At 33.2% G+C, this 19,266-nt stretch overlaps 2 protein-coding genes across 2 annotated transcripts; both read right to left on the bottom strand.

Moving 5' to 3' along the window:
* Window positions 1-8,592: 8,592 nt before the first annotated feature.
* LOC132621992 (caltractin) lies at window positions 8,593-11,731 on the bottom strand. Its single transcript, XM_060336502.1, has 7 exons — window positions 11,467-11,731; window positions 9,837-9,954; window positions 9,709-9,745; window positions 9,604-9,631; window positions 9,228-9,380; window positions 9,025-9,127; window positions 8,593-8,827 (listed from the first exon to the last, which is right to left on the bottom strand). Exons 1-7 carry the CDS (start codon window positions 11,467-11,469, stop codon window positions 8,763-8,765), a joined length of 507 nt encoding a protein of 168 aa, XP_060192485.1. The 5' UTR covers window positions 11,470-11,731; the 3' UTR covers window positions 8,593-8,762.
* A 3,448-nt stretch (window positions 11,732-15,179) lies between these two features.
* Window positions 15,180-18,964, bottom strand: LOC132625215 (heat shock factor protein HSF24). Its single transcript, XM_060340054.1, has 2 exons — window positions 18,316-18,964; window positions 15,180-16,140 (listed from the first exon to the last, which is right to left on the bottom strand). The coding sequence occupies exons 1-2, from the start codon at window positions 18,517-18,519 to the stop codon at window positions 15,439-15,441; spliced, it is 906 nt and encodes a 301-aa protein (XP_060196037.1). The 5' UTR covers window positions 18,520-18,964; the 3' UTR covers window positions 15,180-15,438.
* Between the last annotated feature and the right edge of the window lie 302 nt (window positions 18,965-19,266).

Genomic DNA, 19,266 nt, shown 5'->3' with positions numbered 1-19,266 from the left:
CTTTTACTTGTTCAATATAATCCTTTTACTTGTCACTTTAAATATATTATGAGAAAGTAATTTCTTTTTATCTGTTTAACTCATAGTATTAATTAGGCATTTAAAATTATTTTCAAATCTATAAAAAAATATACATAAATTAATATGAACATCATGATAAATTATACATTTCATTTATTATTTCTTAAGGGTTTGTAAAGTCCATACAAACAAAAGTGAATGGAGGAGTATAATAAGCAAAACTCAGACACTCGCAAATAAATTGAGATGGTGGAGTAATAAAAAATAATTTACAATTTTATAGACAGATAACTTGGCAAAAAGTGTAGATAACTTTTTGATCATCCAAGAAATTGAAGAGGTTATTGATCAAATTAAATTGTGCGAATTCTATTACCCATCAATGAATATAATAGAGCTTATGCTTAATGACATTAACATGGATAAGTGGCGCTGATGATCAAACAAAAATGTAGTGTGTGTATATATTATATATACTCCCTCTGTTCACTTTTACTTATCCATTATGGACTTTGCACACCCATTAAGAAATAATAAATGAAATGTATATTTTACCATAATACCCATATTAATTGGTGTATAATTGTATTGGATTTGGAGAATGATTTGGAAAGTGTAATTAATGCTAGGGGTAAAACAGGAAAAATAAATTATTTTTCTCTTGATATGCAAAAGTTGACAAGTAAATGTGAAAATTTATTTTTTAAATAGTGGACAAGTAAAAGTGAATGGAGTACTACTAATGCTTAAATTTTTATATATATAAAATTAAAATTCATAATATAAAAACAAGAAAAATTGCTTGGTTTTATAAAATGAAGCTAAAAGAGTCACAGTATTAAAGGATGAAAACCATAGAAATAGAATGACAAAAGAGGAGAGATTTTTACTATTCTTCCAAAATGTGTTACAAATGTATTTCATATGAAAACTTATACCTCTATTTATAGTGCTACATATGCATTCAATATATGAGAAAAAGGAGGAACCATTAAGATGGTGGACGAGAAGCATTATATTTGTGTATTGGACATCCATAATATATTTCATAACACTCCCCCTTGGATGTCCATAGATGATGTGCATCGTTAAAAACCTTATTGGGAAAAACCCTGTGGGAAAAAGCCTCAATGAAGGAAAAAAAGTACACATATCTAGTAATACGCTTTGAGAGTTGCCTCATTAAAAACCTTACCAAGAAAACCCAATGGGACAAAACTTGGTTAAGGAAAAAAGAGTACAACACGTATTTCACTCCCCCTGACGAAGACCAATATTCAGATGTCGGAGTCTTCGCATTCCAATCTTGAATATCATTTTCTCAAGAGTTGAAGTTGGCAAAGATTTGGTGAACAAATCTGCAGGATTGTCACTTGAACGAATTTGTTGCACATCAAGATCACCATTCTTCTGGAGATCATGAGTGAAAAATAACTTTGGTGAAATGTGCTTCGTTCTATCTCCTTTTATAAATCCTCATTTTAATTGAGCTATGCATGCAGCATTATCTTCATATAATATTGTGGGTATTTTTGTATTACACTTCAAGCCACATCTTTCTCTGATGAAATGTATCACTGATCTCAACCACACACATTCTCTACTTACTTCATGAATAGCTATTATCTCAGCATGATTCGAAGAAGTAGCAACAATGGACTGCTTTGTGAATCGCCATGATATAGCAGTACCTCCGCATGTAAACAGATAGCCTGTTTGAGATCGAGCTTTATGTGGATAAGATAAATAACCTGCATCTGCATAACCAACAAGATCTGTACTACCTTTGTTAGTATAAAACAGACCCATATCGCTAGTCCCTTCAGATATCGCAATATATGCTTAACTCCGTTCCAATGTCTTCGTGTAGGAGAAGAGTTATATCTTGCTAGCAAATTAACAGAGAACGCTATGTCAGGTCTTGTAGCATTAGCAAGATACATGAGTGCACCAATTGCACTAAGATATGGTACTTCAGGACCAAGAAGCTCTTCATTTTCTTCTTGAGGTCGGAACGGATCTTTACTCACTTCAAGTGAGCGAACAACCATTGGAGTACTTAAAGGATGCGTATTGTCCATGTAAAATCGTTTTAAAACTTTCTCAGTATAGGCAGATTGATGGATAAAGATCCCTTTTGCGAAATGTTCAATTTTCAGACCAAGACAGAGTTTTGTCTTTCCGAGATCTTTCATCTCAAATTCTTCCTTCAAATATTCAATCACCTCTTGGAGCTCTTCTGGAGTTCCAATGAGATTTATGTCATCAACATAAACAGCAAGTATAATGAATTCTGATTTTGTTTTCTTAATAAAAACACATGGACAAATGGCATCATTTATATATCCTTCATTTATCAAGTACTCACTTAGGCGATTATACCACATGCGCCCTGATTGTTTTAAACCATATAATGATCTTTGTAATCTGATTGAATACATTTCCCGAGACTTTAAACCAAATGCTTCAGGCATTTTATATCCTTCAGGAATTTTCATATAAATTTCATCAAGTAAGCCACATAGGTTGTGACAGCATCCATCAGTATAAATAATGTGACATTTTCTGATGTTTGGACTGCTGGTCCAATAAACATTACGTTTACCAAGATGCATCATTTTACTTGGTAATTATTTCTACATCAACATGCTTTAAGAGACGTAGTACTCAGATCCTCACAATCTTATACAAGATTGCGCGCCATATTGTATCAAAGATATCGTCGACAAGATATCATTTTGTATCGGTTTGCAATTCGACATAACTTACTGAGATCTCATCACTTCATCATTTTCAGGTACCTGAACCTCGCATAAGGTTTCATGAAGTGTTATGTCGTCGGCTCTTCAAGAGCATTTTGCCTCCTTATTATGATCATTTGCTCCTCCCTTTTTCAAGGATTATTATATTTAGAACCGATTGGTCTACCATGCTCCATGCATGTTGTAGACTCTGTCCTTCGGGGAAATTAGGAGCATTTTGCAGATGAAATATGAAATAGTTGGGTCAGCAAATGCTTCCAGCATTTGACTTGAATTATCTGAGGATCATACTGATGATAATTCACAACATATTTCTTAGTTGCTTATTCTCTCCCCCTTATTTTAGTGACATATGTCCCCATTTTCTTTGGGAAAATCCATCTGTGTGCATCATGGTATATCCATTAATCATGTACCGCACATCAAATGCTAAAAGATGGAAATATCTAGTTCTTGACCCTGAATCAAATATGAGGGGAGAATTTATCAAAATTTATTGATCTGAAGCATACAAATGCTGTTGTATGCAATATATCATATCTCAGACCAACATTTGAAACTCTGTTCTCATAATGGTTTAGCTGTATTATGGAAGCATCTAATGCCAAACCAACTTAGATATAAACCAGCATTATCAAGATGATTGTCTTGATTACGTATTCTGAAAATTGTGCTTCCAACTCAATCATTTTGAGCAAGTAACTTCGTAAATGTCAAACTGCCAGTTGACAATAAACATACATGTGACCGTCTCATAGATCATCTATTTAAGACATCACATTGCAGGTGAAGGGGCCCACATTCACCTTTTATATTTTTCAGAATTTTGGGGATTCAGTCCCAACATTAGCTGGTGTAATCAACTTATCATGAGAACAAGCAACACAAACAAATTTTTGAAGAATCTTCTAGTTCTTCAATATGTTTTTAATACTCAATTAGCACATCAGATTTAAATCAGGACAACCAAAATGGTATTTCCCACTAATAAAATTATCTATATCCGTAAAACTTAAGTTTACTATGACGAGTGCTATTTATTTTAGTAAACTTCTGGTTTAATATTGCATGAGATTTTATGTCATAAACTTCTGGTTTATTGTGACATGTGATCCATCATACTCGGGTAACGTTTCATATACATATTTCTTACCCGTAGTAACTTAAAAATATTTAATTTTCCAATCATTTGTAGTCCCAATGTGATAACCAATTTTATTGCTAGTAAACTTCAGGTTTACTACGATTTATAACAATTACGATCTGGGATAAATGGTGCAATCATGTATAATCTCTTCAAGAGACTTTAATTTATTTTTCATAATCAGATATTATTTGAACACTGTTGGTGTCATGATACTCGTAAACAAACAATTATCTCTTCTGGAGTCCTTGATTTTTGTATCACCAAATATTGCGTAGATATTGCTAGTATCATGGGAAAAAAATTGGTTAGACACTACTGGTGTCATGAAAGAAACAGTAATTAAATGGACATTATAAATTGTAAATTACGAAAAGTAAACATTAAGTTCTAACTTCAGTATTTCAAATATCTCCTTCAAGGAGACTAGCCATTAACATCTGAATATTTTGTATCAAAGCAGCAACCACATAGTAATCACACCCTTCAGGAAAGGGATACACCAATGTTTATTTCCTTCAAGGAAATCAATAACAACTAACCATAATTTATCAATGTGGTTATAGTAGAAAGCACTTTACTCTGCTTCCTTTTTCTTTAAAATGATACTTTAATAAAATTATTCAAGATGTTTCTATATACGACAGGTACGTGTTGCAATGCCTTAATTTCATACCACACAAATAAAATGTATATTCCTTGTATTTTATCTCTCTAAGATCGGTTGTGGTATTTCTTCATTCACTTCGGGAAATGAATCCTGATTATTCAAATGTGCTTGCTATACGACATTTATCAATAACTCGTTATTTTCCTCAAGCACAAGAAGATATTGCTTCAGAATATTTCTCAAATATTTTACCGATTCTTTCTGCTTCAAGAGTAAAGTTTAAAGTTTTACCACTTCGGGAGTAAAGTTTAAATGTTTACTACTTCGAGAGTAAATTTTAAGGTCTTACTACTTCAGGAGTAGATCTCGGAGTTATTTACTACTTCAAGAGTAAATTTCAGAATTCTACTACTTGGGGAGTAGAGCTCGGAGGTTACAACATTCGGAGTAGAGTTCAAAGTTTTGCTACTTCGGGAGCAGATTTATGAGTTTACTACTTCGGGAGTAAAGCATAGAATATTCAAAATATTTCTTCTCAATTATTCTACCTCTTCTGGAGTTGAGTCGTGATTTCTTCACAACCAAGAGCACGTCTGTATTGATAAGCTTTACTAAATATTATCACATTCACTTCAGGGAATGAATCTGTATTTTTAGCTTTTATCAAAAGTTCTCATTCTTCAGGAATAAAACACAATCATTTGAACGTGTCTTAAGTATATCAAACTGTAATAGGTTAGAGCTTCTTTCAAAATATTGCTACTTCACGAGTAAATCGAGGCATATATATGATGTAGAAACTTTTCTCTAACACATCTTCAACTGTAGCCATAGTAATGCATAGAAAATATTGTCCCTTCTGGTGATCATAAACTTAACAAGGTAATACTAAATGGATAACAAAAATTACCTTTGAAAGTGACGAATTCTGTTGATACTCGAAGGCAACCAAAGAACCATAAAATTAATGTCCAACAACTATGGAGATTATGGCAACAAAATTTTCAATGAACATCAAACGAGGAGTAATATCCAAGAATTCTATGTCTGTAGCTTATTAATATTTCCAAGGTATCAATACCTTTTCTTTCAATACCACTGAGATCTACTTATTGTTAACATCACTAGAATCAACAAAATAAGTAACACAGAGATTATCACCATCAACTAATGGGTGATGATATATATCCCACCTGTTTTGATATATCATTCATCATTCAGCTTAAAGACACGGATTCAAATTCGACCATAATTACTTACCGGGAAATTGGTTTGAGAATGGTACTCTCACCGCTCTACGAATCTTTAAACCAATGCGCTTTGATCGTTTCAAAATATTTGCTCAAGGTAGAGTCTCGTGCTGATAACGTTTTATAAAATGAAGCTAAAAGAGTCATAATATTAAAGGATGAAAACCATAGAAATAGAATGACAAAAGAGGAGAGATTTTTACTATTCTTCCAAAATGTGTTACAAATGTATTTCATATGAAAACTTATGCATCTATTTATAGTGCTACATATGCATTCAATATATGAGAAAAAAGAGGAACCATTAAGATGGTGAAGGAGAAGCATTATATTTGTGTAGTGAAAGTGAAATTAATTTCTAAAGTGGTGGACATCCACATTTAATATTTCATAACACTTGGACTAATAATATCTTTATGCTACGTATTTATAAGATAAAGTCTATACCTATATACTCCATTTTGTTTTGGTTGGCTGTATTATTAAATGCACATGTGGTTAGCCAGATGTATGCCACTTGTGCTCCATCTGACAAGGAGCACGGAATTTCTGGGCCATGTAACACTGAGCAAGCTCGCTCTACTGTGTGAGGTATAATATCTGCAGAATTGACGTGGCTCTTTCAGAAAACTTAGTGCATGTGATTCTTGTAGTCGACTATAGTACTTATATTTCAAAGGGCCTTGGCAGTTAACAGCGCAACATTCTCGTATTTAGGAATTAGGACATTTAATCCTCGAATGTTCTAGAAGGATCCGTAGAAGCCTCTACTTCAGTTCTCACTCAGTGGTAAATTTATACCCCTCCGTCTCAAAATATTTATCCTTTTTTTAATTTACACACCCTTTAAGAAATAATGATTAAAGATATTTTTTATTATTTTAACCTTATTTATGTCTAAGCTATTAGCTCACCACATTAAATGTTCAAATCAATTTACTCCCTCCGTTCATATTTACTTATTCACTATAGACTTTGTACGACTATTAAGAAATAATAAATGAAGTACATATTTTATCATGATACCCATATTAATTGGTGTATAATTGTATTGGATTTGAAAAGAGTAATTAATGCTAAGGGTAATGATTTGGCAAGAATAATTAATGCTAAGGATAAAACAGGAAAAACAAATTATTTTTCTCTTGATATGCAAAAGTGAACAAATAAAAATGAAAATCTATTTTTAGAATAGTGGACAAATAAAAGTGAATGGAGGGAGTATGTGTTAATGAAGGAGTTTGTAGTCTTCAAGAAAAATTCTACCAAGGATGAAATAGGAAAAAGGTGATTAATTTTGCTTTGAACTTCGAATACAACAAATAATTTGAGACAATTATTTTTAGTAACCATGACATATATTTTGAGACCGAGGGAGTAATTGGTTGGTGATTATACTCCTCTGTCAAGTTTTATTTATCCACTATACTAAAAATAGTTGTCAAATTTTACTTGTCCACTTTAGAAAATCAAGAGATAATTTATCACTTTTTTTTTCTATTTTACCCTTAATATTAATAAGTCAAAATTTTCAATTCCTTTTTCCAACACTTTGAAATTATACTAGTTTAAACTATTTTTTATGGGGAATATGTAAATTGTTGGAACCCATTACTTAATTAGTTAGTTGCACATATTTTGATCAGCTTTAATTTATTTCAATCATTAGGTACTCCCTCTGTCCCAATATATATGGCGCCATTTCCTTTTTGATTTGTTCCAAAAAGAATATCACATTTCTATTTAGAATCAATTTAACGTTATAAAATGATTTACAGCCACATATTTATATAAGATTTGTTTTAGATTACACATTTCAAAAGTCTTCATTTTTTTAAACTTCGTGTCAAGTCAAAGGTACCACATAAATTGAGACGGAGTAATTAACAATAATTAGGGATAATATGTAAATTTCCAAAATTAATAAGTGTTAACCAAAAGTTTGAACTATAGAGAGCGCTTTAAAGACGGGAGTTCTAACATGAGTAGAAGCAAGATTAAAAGATATGCTTGCTGGTGTAGTCAGCATTAAAAAGAAAATTAAAAAAAAGGTGAAGTTAAAGTAACTTTAGACCTGATTTTGATGCTTTAATACAAGTTAGGTCAGGTCTAAATATCAATTATTCGCTTTAATATTTTACTGAGTAAAAAGTTATTTTTTTAATTTTTTTAAAGCATCAAAATCAGGTCTAAAGTTACTTTAACTTCACCTTTTTTTAACTTTTTTTTCTTAATGCTGACTACACCAGCAAGCATATCTTTTAATCTTGCTTCTACTCATGTTAGAACTCCCGTCTTTAAAGCGCTCTCTATAGTTCAAACTTTTGGTTAACACTTGTTAATTTTGGAAATTTACATAATATTATCAACAAATAACATATAGTGACCGATCTCATCATGTATTGTTATTAAGCTCTAAGGCAAACAAGTTCACGGACTCAATGCCAATCGGCAGGCATAAAACCCACAAGATCGATGGACAGTTTCGAAAAGTCTAATTTTGATTTCTACAAAATTAAATAACCGAAATATTGATATGATATAAATTTTATAAAATAATCTCTTTAACCGTACCATTGACACCTTACCGTCACAACAGTGACAACTCTTTCGTACATTATCTTTTACGACATTTATATATTAAATGAATATATTTTTCAATTCTTTGGCGGGAAAGATTTATTCATTTCACTCAAGTAACTGACATCTGGGCTGTTCATTATATCAAAGCATTTTGGTACGCATTCCCTATTTTATGTGGAAAAATGAAGCTGGGAGAATACAAGGATCCACAACCTTCAACTCTTCAATGGGTAATTGTTTTCTTCATTTATTCAGTTGGAAACAAAATATGTAGGGGAGTATATACAATACGTGACAGAGCAGAGGGAATAGAGGACAAGGGAAAAAAGAAAAAGGACAAGCAACTTCAAAGTAAGTTGGGTCTCATTTTAAACTTGACACTATGATTTGTACTAGTTTGCATAGCTGGTTTTCCTCATCATCCTCATAAACTCTTCTGCACTTACTTCTCCATCGCCTACAAAAGAAACACCCAAACGTCTACATCAGCATACTTAAAAATGGATTATTTGACTGGAAAAGAAATTTTACTTTATGAATGTTTACTTATGCCAACATTGAAGAGATATACTGTTCAATTAAGGCGTGTAAGGAGAATAAGGAAGAATGACAATTCAGAAGATGAGTGGAGGGGCATGGGAAAAAAGAAGTTACCATCACGATCAGCTTGATCAATCATCTCTTGTATCTCTCTTGCAGTGAATTTTTCACCCAACTCCTTGGCAATTTGCTGAATATCAGCAGCAGATATTTTCCCCTGCACTCTCAAGATAGATTATAAGGACCAACATTCTTTCTATAACCGAGGAATCACCAGTGAGGCACGATTCAATACTTGCTAGATAACGAGGACTTACATTTTTATCTTGGTCTAGTATGTTAAATGCTTTTGCGAGCTCCTCTTTAGTGTCCCTCTCCCCTATCTTGGCAGTCATCATGAGTACAAATTCATCAAAATCGATTGCACCACTGCCATCCTTGTCCACATCAGCAATCATTTGTTCAACTTGCTGAAAACAAAAGGTTCGAAATGCAACATTAGTCATGCCATAGAACGGATAAGTGAAAGTCAGGAAATAGCACCTGTAAGATAATATGCTACTATCAAATACATAAGACGAGTCATCCTTCCTAAATCGATCGATCAAATTTCTCATGAAGAGAACGTTAACAAATACCCAACCAGTGTATTCAAACAGAAACTAGAAGGATGCAATGTGATTTCAAAGTTACCTGCTCTGTCATTTCAAATCCAAGGGCCCTGCAATTGAAGTTGGATTAGCACATCACCACCACATTTAGATATTAGATTGATTAATTTTAGAAAAGAAACCAAACCTCATAGCAACATTCAGCTCTCCGGCATCAATAGTTCCTGAAAAGTAGCAGTTAAGAAAAACGCTATGTTAACGCGAGCACAGAGCTGTCAAACACTAAAATGCATTGGGATAGAAACAATTCAATACCAGAGCCATCAGTGTCAAAGAGCTCAAATGCTTCTTTGATCTCTTGCCTTTTCTGCTGCGTCAGCCCAGGGTGACGGTTTCTAGTATCTCTTCTTGAGATCTTTCTACTTATGCTTGCCTAATGAGGTACAAAGGTAAGTAAAATACAATTTGTTCACGAGTAAAAGAAAAAAATAGACAATATGAAATGAGCTTTTTCTTCCATTTGAAATGTGATAAACCATGATAATAGTAAGATATACAGGTAAAACCACAACAAGAGTTAACACATTGCATCTTCCGTGTATTCATCCATCATTCACAATAATATTGCTAGAGTAATCATCCACAACATAAAGCTCTCCATATAAATAAACCATCTCAGGGTACTTAACCCCATATATAGCTCCCAGTAGATTTTTTTTTTTTTTTTGATAACTGAGGAATCCCGAAGGCCAGTGATGCATGGTTCGAAACTCAGTGAATAATGCCGTAATGGGTATGCCCTTCTACTCTTCTCAACTAAAAGTACTAGATTTTTGTCTGCTGCAGTGAAGTGATCCTAACATACAAATCACGTGTTGCAATCTTACTACTAGACCAAAGCCCCCAAGGCGCTCCCCATTGCAGAGATTATTGCGGGCCAAAATTTTATTTGAAAGAGCAAGCCAGAGAAGAGAAAGGATGTGTTGGGACAATACCTTTCATTCTAATCTCATCTACTGAAAGGAGGAGTGAAGGAAAAAGAGCAAATAATTGACAAGTCCAGTGAGGGGAGAGTGGCCAACACGTTTACTGCGTCAACACGAGGAAAAAAAAATCAAACGGTCTAATCAAAATCCCGAGGGTGGAGCCCAACCAAAAGGCACTAGACGGACTAAGAGCAAGTGGCATAAAGAAAGCAACTGGCCTTTTGTGTAAAACCTTAGAGACAAAGATATTTAATAGAAAATTACAAGAGTGAGCATAGTGCCTATGTAGGGACAAAGTTTTCTGGAAAGCATCAATTGTCAAGTCATAATCTCATAAGAAAAGTCTTTTGGAACAATCAACTAGTCCGATTTTGGTCAATAGAAACTGATCAAAAGATATTTGTTTGGTCAATATTTACCGGAACAAGCAAAAAGTTCAAGAAATATTTTCAGAGGTTAGTTACACCGACCTAAAATTAAAACAAGACACAACATCATCAATAGTCATTTAAATTTTCTTAAAACCTCATATGAACTCAGTCAAACGACATTAAAAATCTTTCCTTTTTGCCCTATCTTTTTCTCTAAATAAGTAATTGGCCATTATTCGTCAACCTCTTCTTATTCTTTTTTATTTTCGTTTTCTGTGTTTATCAGCAAACATAGAGAATAAAGTGATTCGATTGTAGAAGTCATGAGATCCAGGAAGAACAACAGCCACATTGTCCGGTAATTTTCTAATTAGGTTACAATTAATATAAAATAAAAGGAAAAAAAAAACCCAACATAAATTATGACCACTTTGCAAACGCGCTGCAGTTTAGAAGTCAAGATAAAGAAGATATAATGCTTGTGATTATCGATTTAAGATGACAAACATTACATCAATTGGGAAAAAAGGTGTGGCAAAAAGAAGCCAAAATAATATTCTTTTCAAATACGAGTAGAAAGACACAAACCATAATTTATTATATGGAGATTCTCTGTCGCTTTTGCTGCTGTTGTCCCTATCTGTTATCTCCTTTGTCTGATGGAATGCAAACAGACGGGACCCCGAGACAAGAATAACCTTGATATTTTATCGAGACGAAAAAATCTTTTTCAATAATGGCACGGTTTGCCTTTAAATGGCCTGGTCTAAATTTTTGCCCATCAAATGGGCTGGTTTTTAGTTCTTTTTTTTTTTTTTCAAAGGCTGTCTTTAATTTTTTTGACTCTCAAATTGATGATTTTTTCAAATCCTTCGCTTAAAAAAGTGGCTAAAAATATTTTGATGTTCTGGTTCAAACCCACTCAGTCAAAAAAAAACTCAAGGCAAGATTTCGCTGAAATTCTGCCTCAAGGCAAAAATTTCGCTAGGCAGATTTTTTTTTTTTTTACTCTACTGGAATTCTACAGAAAAGGTATAACTTTTGTCTGAATAGACCTACTTTGCTACAAAATTCTGTCTTGTGACTTTTTTTTAATACTATGATGGGATTCGAACCCAAAATCTCAGGAATATTTTCGGCCACTTAAAGTGCCAAAGAGCAAAATTTAAACACAACCCCCGAGTAAGGTATTTGTGTGAATGACCCAAATTTTTGTAATTCAAATCAAATTTATGTCTAGTGGCATAAATTTGTTAAAGCGGAGGCCATAACTTGTAATGTATTATCAAGTAAAAATATTAATTTATGTCAGGCGAAAAGATTATTGGAAAATTTACTTGCCATAGCTACCTGTAAGACTTATTTATAAATAATAACTATCTTATTTTTTATTTAATTTTCGTAGCTTTATTTTTCCAAAATTACATTTCATAACTGGTCCAGTAACTTTTGAAATAGATGTACCTCTCTATTCTCCCCCACTACACATTTAAGATTTATCATCTTCTCCAAACCCTAAAAAAAAAAAACCCCTTTCCTCTCTCCTTCCCCTCACGCCTCTCTCCCTCCCTTACTCTATCTACAGCCCCTCTTCTCCTTCCCCTCACTTACCCCTCCCTCCCATCTCTATCTCCACCATCCACGCCGCCGTCAACACCACCACCACTATTACTACCATCTCCATCTCCAAACTCGAAAAAAACCTTTAAGGTTCTAATTCTTCAGATCTGAACTCCATATGCTTCTATTCCATCACCTACCCTAGATCTCATTTTCTCTTACAAATCAGAAGAATCCTACAGTAGTAGCAGCAGCCATGGTCGACGACGGAGTGAAAAAAAAGAGCTCTAACAACGGTGAAAGACGACGGAGTGAAGATTTATTAACTAGTCCAATTGAAAGTCTTTATCTCCGGATAACATCCTTTTTGTAGCAACCTGAGACAACTCGCTTCTTTCCCATAAGAACACCATTGATGAGAGTTGTGGAGCTCCATGCCCACCAAGTGTTTGATAAAATGTTTCAGCATATTTCAGTGTATTAACAAACAGTACATTTAATTTTCAGTATATTTCAGTACATTATTTCGCTGTATTTCTATGTATTTATCTTTTTTTAGTGTAGATATAGTGAATGTTCCAAATATAGAGCCTATTTTTACTACACTTTGTTTTCCCGACTTTTGTATTTCGTTGTATTTCAAAGTATTTCTAATTTATGAAGCAGTTTCTGATATATTTCATTGTATTCCATTATATATACGCATACTACAACTTTATATTTCTTAAACAATAAATCATATTTCATTATATTTCAGTGTATATTTTTCTGTATTTGGAAGTTTTTAGATCTTTAGTTGTTTTTTAATTCAAAAAGTTTTGATTGTGATAAAAGTTGAGAGAGATTCGTAAGCTTTTATGGAAAAACAACTGTTATGCGTGATTTATGGGAAGTTTTAAATTGAATCCCATAATTTAAAAAAAAATGTTCCATAAATAGGGCATGATTTTACTCTTCAGTGATTTGTGTAAAATATGGTTGATTTAATTTGACTTACTATTTAAAAAGGAAAAGAACATTATGTTCCAAAAATATAGCCTTTTTTTTTCTCTCAGATTTTTTTTAAAAAAATATGTTCCAAAAATAGGGCCTAAAGTTACTCCAACGTGTTTTGTATTTCTCTATATTTCGCTATATTTCACTGTATTTCAAAAATGCGAGATACAACTGAAATATAGTCAAAAGCAGCTACGGATTGTAAATCTTCAACTTGTAGCTATAACTAGTTAGAACCTATTAAAAGATAGTTATTTGTATAAATTTCACATTATTTGCTATGAGAGGCAAAAACAAATACTAACATAAAATATTGGCAAAAGTCCCCGAGTACTCGTAACTAAGCCCAATGGCCAAGTATCCAAAATATTAGCACTTCAGATGCACTGGGCCTTCATAAAGTAGGATATTCTTAGTATCTTGATACTTTTAGCCAGTTTAACTGAAAAAAACATCGCCTAATTATAATAGATTAAAATTGTCTTTGGTGTATATTCAGCGTATAATAAGCATATAATCATGTATAAACTAATTATGCAGTGATTGTATTGACTAAAATTTATACAAATTCAAAGCTACTATTTTTTTTTGTTGCAAATTTTGGCCAAATTCCTCTCTGGAATAAGCATTCCCTGCGTTTAATTTTATTTGAAACTATTTGTTTATTAGTCCGTTTCAAGAAGAATGACACATTTCTATATGTGAAAATAATTAAATTTTAAACTTCTCATTTTACCTTTAATATGTTTATGAGTACATGTTCGAAAAGCCTTATAACTACGCAAGAGTTATGTGATATGTTAAAAGGTCACAAACTTCAGAATTCTTCATTTTATTTCTTTAAAGTCATATTGAGTCAAACTAAATCACAGAAACTAAACCGAACAATATATTTTCAAAAGTTCTAGATTCTCAAATATTTGGTCAAACACACTATATGCCAGGACAATCTCGGGAATCATATTTACACAGGTAACACGGAGAAAATAATCTAGAGAAGAGTAAAAAATATGAAAAACAGATTTTCGGATGATTAATTAGAATTGCTTTTGTATTATTGAGTGAAAATTGCATGAGACCGGAATATCTGATTCTGATGCAGACTGCAGAGAGGCTAGTAATGCTCAAGGATTTGTTTCAGTTGAACACAACTTTCCATTACTGAAATCAACCTGTTGCGCACTAAAAAGGTAAGATTTCGACCTCGCAACATACTCATGACGTTAATTGTAAGATCATGACAAGACTTAATACTTCACATTGAATATGAATTCTCATGAATATGCTACTTGAACTCATTTCCTTTTTGTTCTCTGTTTATCCTGGCACTAAACAAGTCTCAAGAAGAGCATAAGGACGATGATTCCAAAATCTAGTTAGTTGCAATCATAAGCTACCAGATCGATTTGTAATCTTGTTGACCACCAGACTGTTTATTTGCAACTCCTCCAATTCCTTTCGAATAGGGGGTAAAAAAAATTAACTACCTTTCTCTTTCACTAAGCTCTTTTTGGGCGGTTGTTTTGCTATTAGGTGGAAGGATTATTGCTGAGAGGTAGATCAATAAATGTTTGTAAATGAACACCTGCTTCATTTGCCAGCAGTAGATATTTGAGCACTGAGATTGAAGAAACACTCAACGATATGAAGTTTGATTAACCAATTCGAAAGAACTATCAACTATAAGCTATCAGTTAAATAGGAAATAATAAAAGGCAGAACCTTTGAATATCTAACAGAAGTCATAAATCAAAAACCATTATTATTAGGAGTTTTGACTACTACACAAACCAACCTTCAGGCTGGGGCATAAGACTTGATAGTACTTGTACGTATATATTTCTAGTTGGGGTTACTACTCTTGATAGTAAAATAACCCCAATACTACCCATACTAATTAAACTGTCTATTTATTCATAACATCAAACTTGTAAATCCAATGAAATTACTACATCAAAAGGAAGAAGCTAAACTTCACGACTCCACCTTAACATCAACTTCACCTCAGTTACAGACCTTGTTGCTCTCTCCAGGCGCAGAAGACATTTTCATCCAAGGAGCATTATAGTCCACAGTTTTCATCATTTTCCCATGTGGCCCAGAAAAATCAATACTCTCATTCAGACCCCTTTTCTTCTTCTTTTCTTTCAATAACACACCAAATAGTTTCAGAGTATCACCCTTTTCGTCATCATCTTCTTCATCATCATCATTATTACTACCTTGTTCTTCTATATATTTATTAACACCACCAACATCCTTGACCAACTCTTCAAGGCTGGACCCTGAGAGGGTTCCTTGGCTCATGATACGGTTGATCATATCGGGTGCAACCTTCACGTACTGGCTCAAGAAAGCAGCCAACTCGTCGCATTGTTTCTTTGCCAGCGCCAGTTCAGAGCTCAGCATCTGGTTATCTTTCTTGAGCTTCTCGTTCTCATCCGATAAGTCCGTGAATTGGGACGACTTTCCCGGGGTCTCCACCGACCCCGGGTTCTTGGAGTCCGGGGACGAGGTTGAACTCGAACCTATCTCATCCCCGGAATTGTCCGGGGATGCTGAAGTCCCCGCTGCCACGGACTTCCCACCAGCTGGGGTTGATGTTACGGTCTTCCGCCGGCGAATTGCCGTGAGGAGCTCCTTCTGTCCTCTTTTGAAGTTCTCGTTGGCGAACTCCCATTTGTCTGGCACAATCTTTCGAAAACCCTGTATAACGCGGAAAATATAATCAGTCACAATTAATGTTATAGGTGTGATGTTGCATAATAAGCTAAGCTATTGAGATGTTGCTATTCACCAACACTTCGTTGTGAAAGAAGTAGATCTTTTAGGTGACTAATGAAATTTCTATGAAGTTGGAGAAATGGATTATCATGGATTTGATTGTTTCATTATGTTTTGGTACATAAAAGCTGACGAGGCACTCAAAATTAACAAAATAAGGAAAACTATAACAATAGCTGTTTGGAGTATGCTTTCATTAGTCAACTCCCTCGTTTCTTCTCTTTTTTAATTTAAAGTTAAAATTGACAATTAACTATAATCTTTTTTGCTTCTAGAGGATTAGATTTGGTAAAAGACAGCTATCCAAAGGCCTAAAAATAGACTAAACCACTTTAGGAAGATTGGAACGACTTTAATAGCCCAACTTATGAGAAAGCGATGCAGCTAAATTTGACTAACAACGTGCAAACAGTAGATTGTTGTGTTAGGCTCACCAACAAACCTCCTTCCTCCGTCCACTGGGTAGTTAGGAAGATTCACCTTTTTTCTTGCGCCGTTAAATTTGAATATTGAAAAATATAAAAACGCATTTAAATAATATTTGATTGATGAAAGAGAAAAATGAGTTTTTTTTTCTTTTTAAATTGTTTTTTATTACTTAGGGGTAGGGGAAGGGAAAATGGGGGAAGAGAATTATAATGTGGGAATTCGAACCTTCACCAACAAGGTGAGAGTTCATGTAGTCAACCAACTGAGCTACTAGATCCCTACTGAAAGAGAAAAATAATATTTTAAAGCAAAAGGGTATTTGAAAGTTAAATTCGTGATGTTACAATGAATTTAATTTGGGAAAAAGTTATAAATTTAGGAAAACAGTCATTACTTATAATAACAGCAAATCAATTTTGTAAATTCTAGAATTGAAAATATACTAATATTAAACATTATTTATGACCAAAGAGAAATATCTCTGAACAAATTCCAGCTATGGTCATATAAGGACAAATTTCACTAGTACTATAGCAGCAGAACGTTGTGACAGGGACACATATCGTGTGATCCACGTTTCCAATTGGGATTTGTCACCTTCTTTGGACACGAGCATGACATGTCAAAAACCCACAACGATCATTCATTCACGGCATTGTGTTCTAGACTTTTCCTAGCTCAAACATCCTACGTTATCACCATTCACCAACCCCTTTTTATGCTTAATTTTGTTATTTGACATTCACGTTAAATTAATAAATGGAGTATAATATATATATTTTTATTTATTCATTTAAGGACTCTCAATTAAAGTTAAATAATATATATTCTTACTTTTTTAAACTGTTAAAATTATTATTTTTAGTTAAAGTATAAACACGAGATGAAAAAGGGCGGAGCGTATGGCTCTTTCCGTCTTTGAAAGGGTGCATTTATTATTTATTCCTAAAAAACAGGAAGGGGAAAAACGTGTTACAGAATATGATAATTACTTCAAATCAAACCTTAGACCTCACTCCTCAGTCCATATGAGATGAAATATCCTTTTAATATCCAGTCCATTACTAGAAAGTGCCCGAAAGCATCCGAAACTACTTTTTCTATCTCAAATTATTGTTGTTATTTCTAAAAATAATTGTCCAAATTATTTATTGTTTTAAAAGTTCAATACAAAATTAATTATTTTTTCATTTTACCATTAATAATTAGTAATTGCTTGAAAATTAAGGTGATATTATGATTTTTTAAATACCAATGAAGAATAAAATAGTTAAAAATCTCTTCTAATTAATGTTTCTTAAGGGGCGTATAAAAAGAATCACAGTAGATAATTAATTTCTAATTAATATTTCGCTTATAAAAAAGAATTAACAAAAGGGAATATATGTTTAGTGTTTCCATATCTATCTATCTATTGTCAAAACCTAAGAAAGAACATTTTGGAGCAAGCAAATATTCCATGTTTGAAGGAATCATATCCTTTTTCTCTCTTTATATTCTACATTTCTTTGTTATATCCAATCAGAAATTGCAATTATTGAAAAGAAATTCGATAGCAATGAATACCTCAAACAGCAGAAACAATCTATGTAACAAAACTAAATGTATAATATAATCACCAATATGCATTTTAAAGAGAAAAGAGTGAGTAGGGGCAAAGACACGTACATAGGTGTTAAGCTGACGAACAAAGCTGGAGAAATTATTGTGCTTAAAGTAAGTTGGCAGCAAATCCTTTGCAAATTCAGCAGTTTTCCACACCACAAATGTTGTACCACTTTCATTCCATGATATTACATCGTCTGTTGCCACGTCATCCACCAACTGATATGTCTTCAACAAAAACGGCGCCGGTGTTGTTCTTCCCGACATCCCCTGTTTTTTTCCCTAAATCTATGAACTTACAGAAATTACGAAAACCCCCCTTTTGGAGATTTTGAGTTTATTATGAGTTAGTTGAAATTAACTGACAAGATCCTAGGGAAAGTTATAAAAAGAAAAGAAGGAATTAGTAACTGAAAAGCAAAAGGGCAGTGAGGAATTCCCAATCCCAACAATAGAAACCGAAGAGAAAGACTATTGAATGTACGAGGTTGTTTTTGGGGCGATTGATGATGACCTTAGGTACTTCCATTGGCTACAACTTTGCCACTCTTCACCAAGAACAACACAACCATAACTGTTTCTGAATTTTCTCTTTTCTTGAAGATTGAAGACTGGATGCGTAAAAAATTAGTAATAATTGATATCACGCAGAAGAAGAAATATTAGTGGGAGTAATAATAGGAAATGGAAGAAATATAGGAAGGGATTATAGCAAATTTTATAAGAGGTTCTAGAAATATTTAGAAGACTTTTCGAAGAGGAACAAAGTCTAATATGGAGGGCCCATAGTTTAGAAAATAGACGAATTACGCGCTTTTGTCGCATAGTGACGGGTGACCTCTTTTTTCCTTGTTCCTTTTTTTCTTAATTTAAATTAAATTAATGAAATGCGTGGAAATGCACTAGAAGGAAATAGTGGGTGACGGATTTTCTTAGTGAGAAGTTTCGATAAATTGATAGATACCAACAACTGATTGATAAGTATTTGAATTTGTGTTTAATTTCAATTAATTA

Source organism: Lycium barbarum, chromosome 12 (assembly GCF_019175385.1).
Source record: "Lycium barbarum isolate Lr01 chromosome 12, ASM1917538v2, whole genome shotgun sequence".
Classification (NCBI taxonomy): Eukaryota; Viridiplantae; Streptophyta; class Magnoliopsida; order Solanales; family Solanaceae; genus Lycium; species Lycium barbarum.
The sequence above is the reverse complement of the archived record's forward strand: the minus strand, read 5'-3'. Positions and strand labels throughout refer to the sequence as shown.

Excerpts from the sequence above, each read along its gene's own strand:
- LOC132621992 (XM_060336502.1), bottom strand. Across the intron at positions 9,746-9,836 it reads CTTTGACACTGATGGCTCTG|GAACTATTGATGCCGGAGAG; the intron begins GTATTGAATTGT and ends GCTACTTTTCAG. Across the intron at positions 9,128-9,227 it reads TACTAGACCAAGATAAAAAT|GGGAAAATATCTGCTGCTGA; the intron begins GTAAGTCCTCGT and ends TTGAGAGTGCAG.
- LOC132625215 (XM_060340054.1), bottom strand. The coding sequence starts at position 18,519 with ATGTCGGGAAGAACAACACCGGCGCCGTTTTTGTTGAAGACATATCAG. Across the intron at positions 16,141-18,315 it reads TTCGTCAGCTTAACACCTAT|GGTTTTCGAAAGATTGTGCC; the intron begins GTACGTGTCTTT and ends CGCGTTATACAG.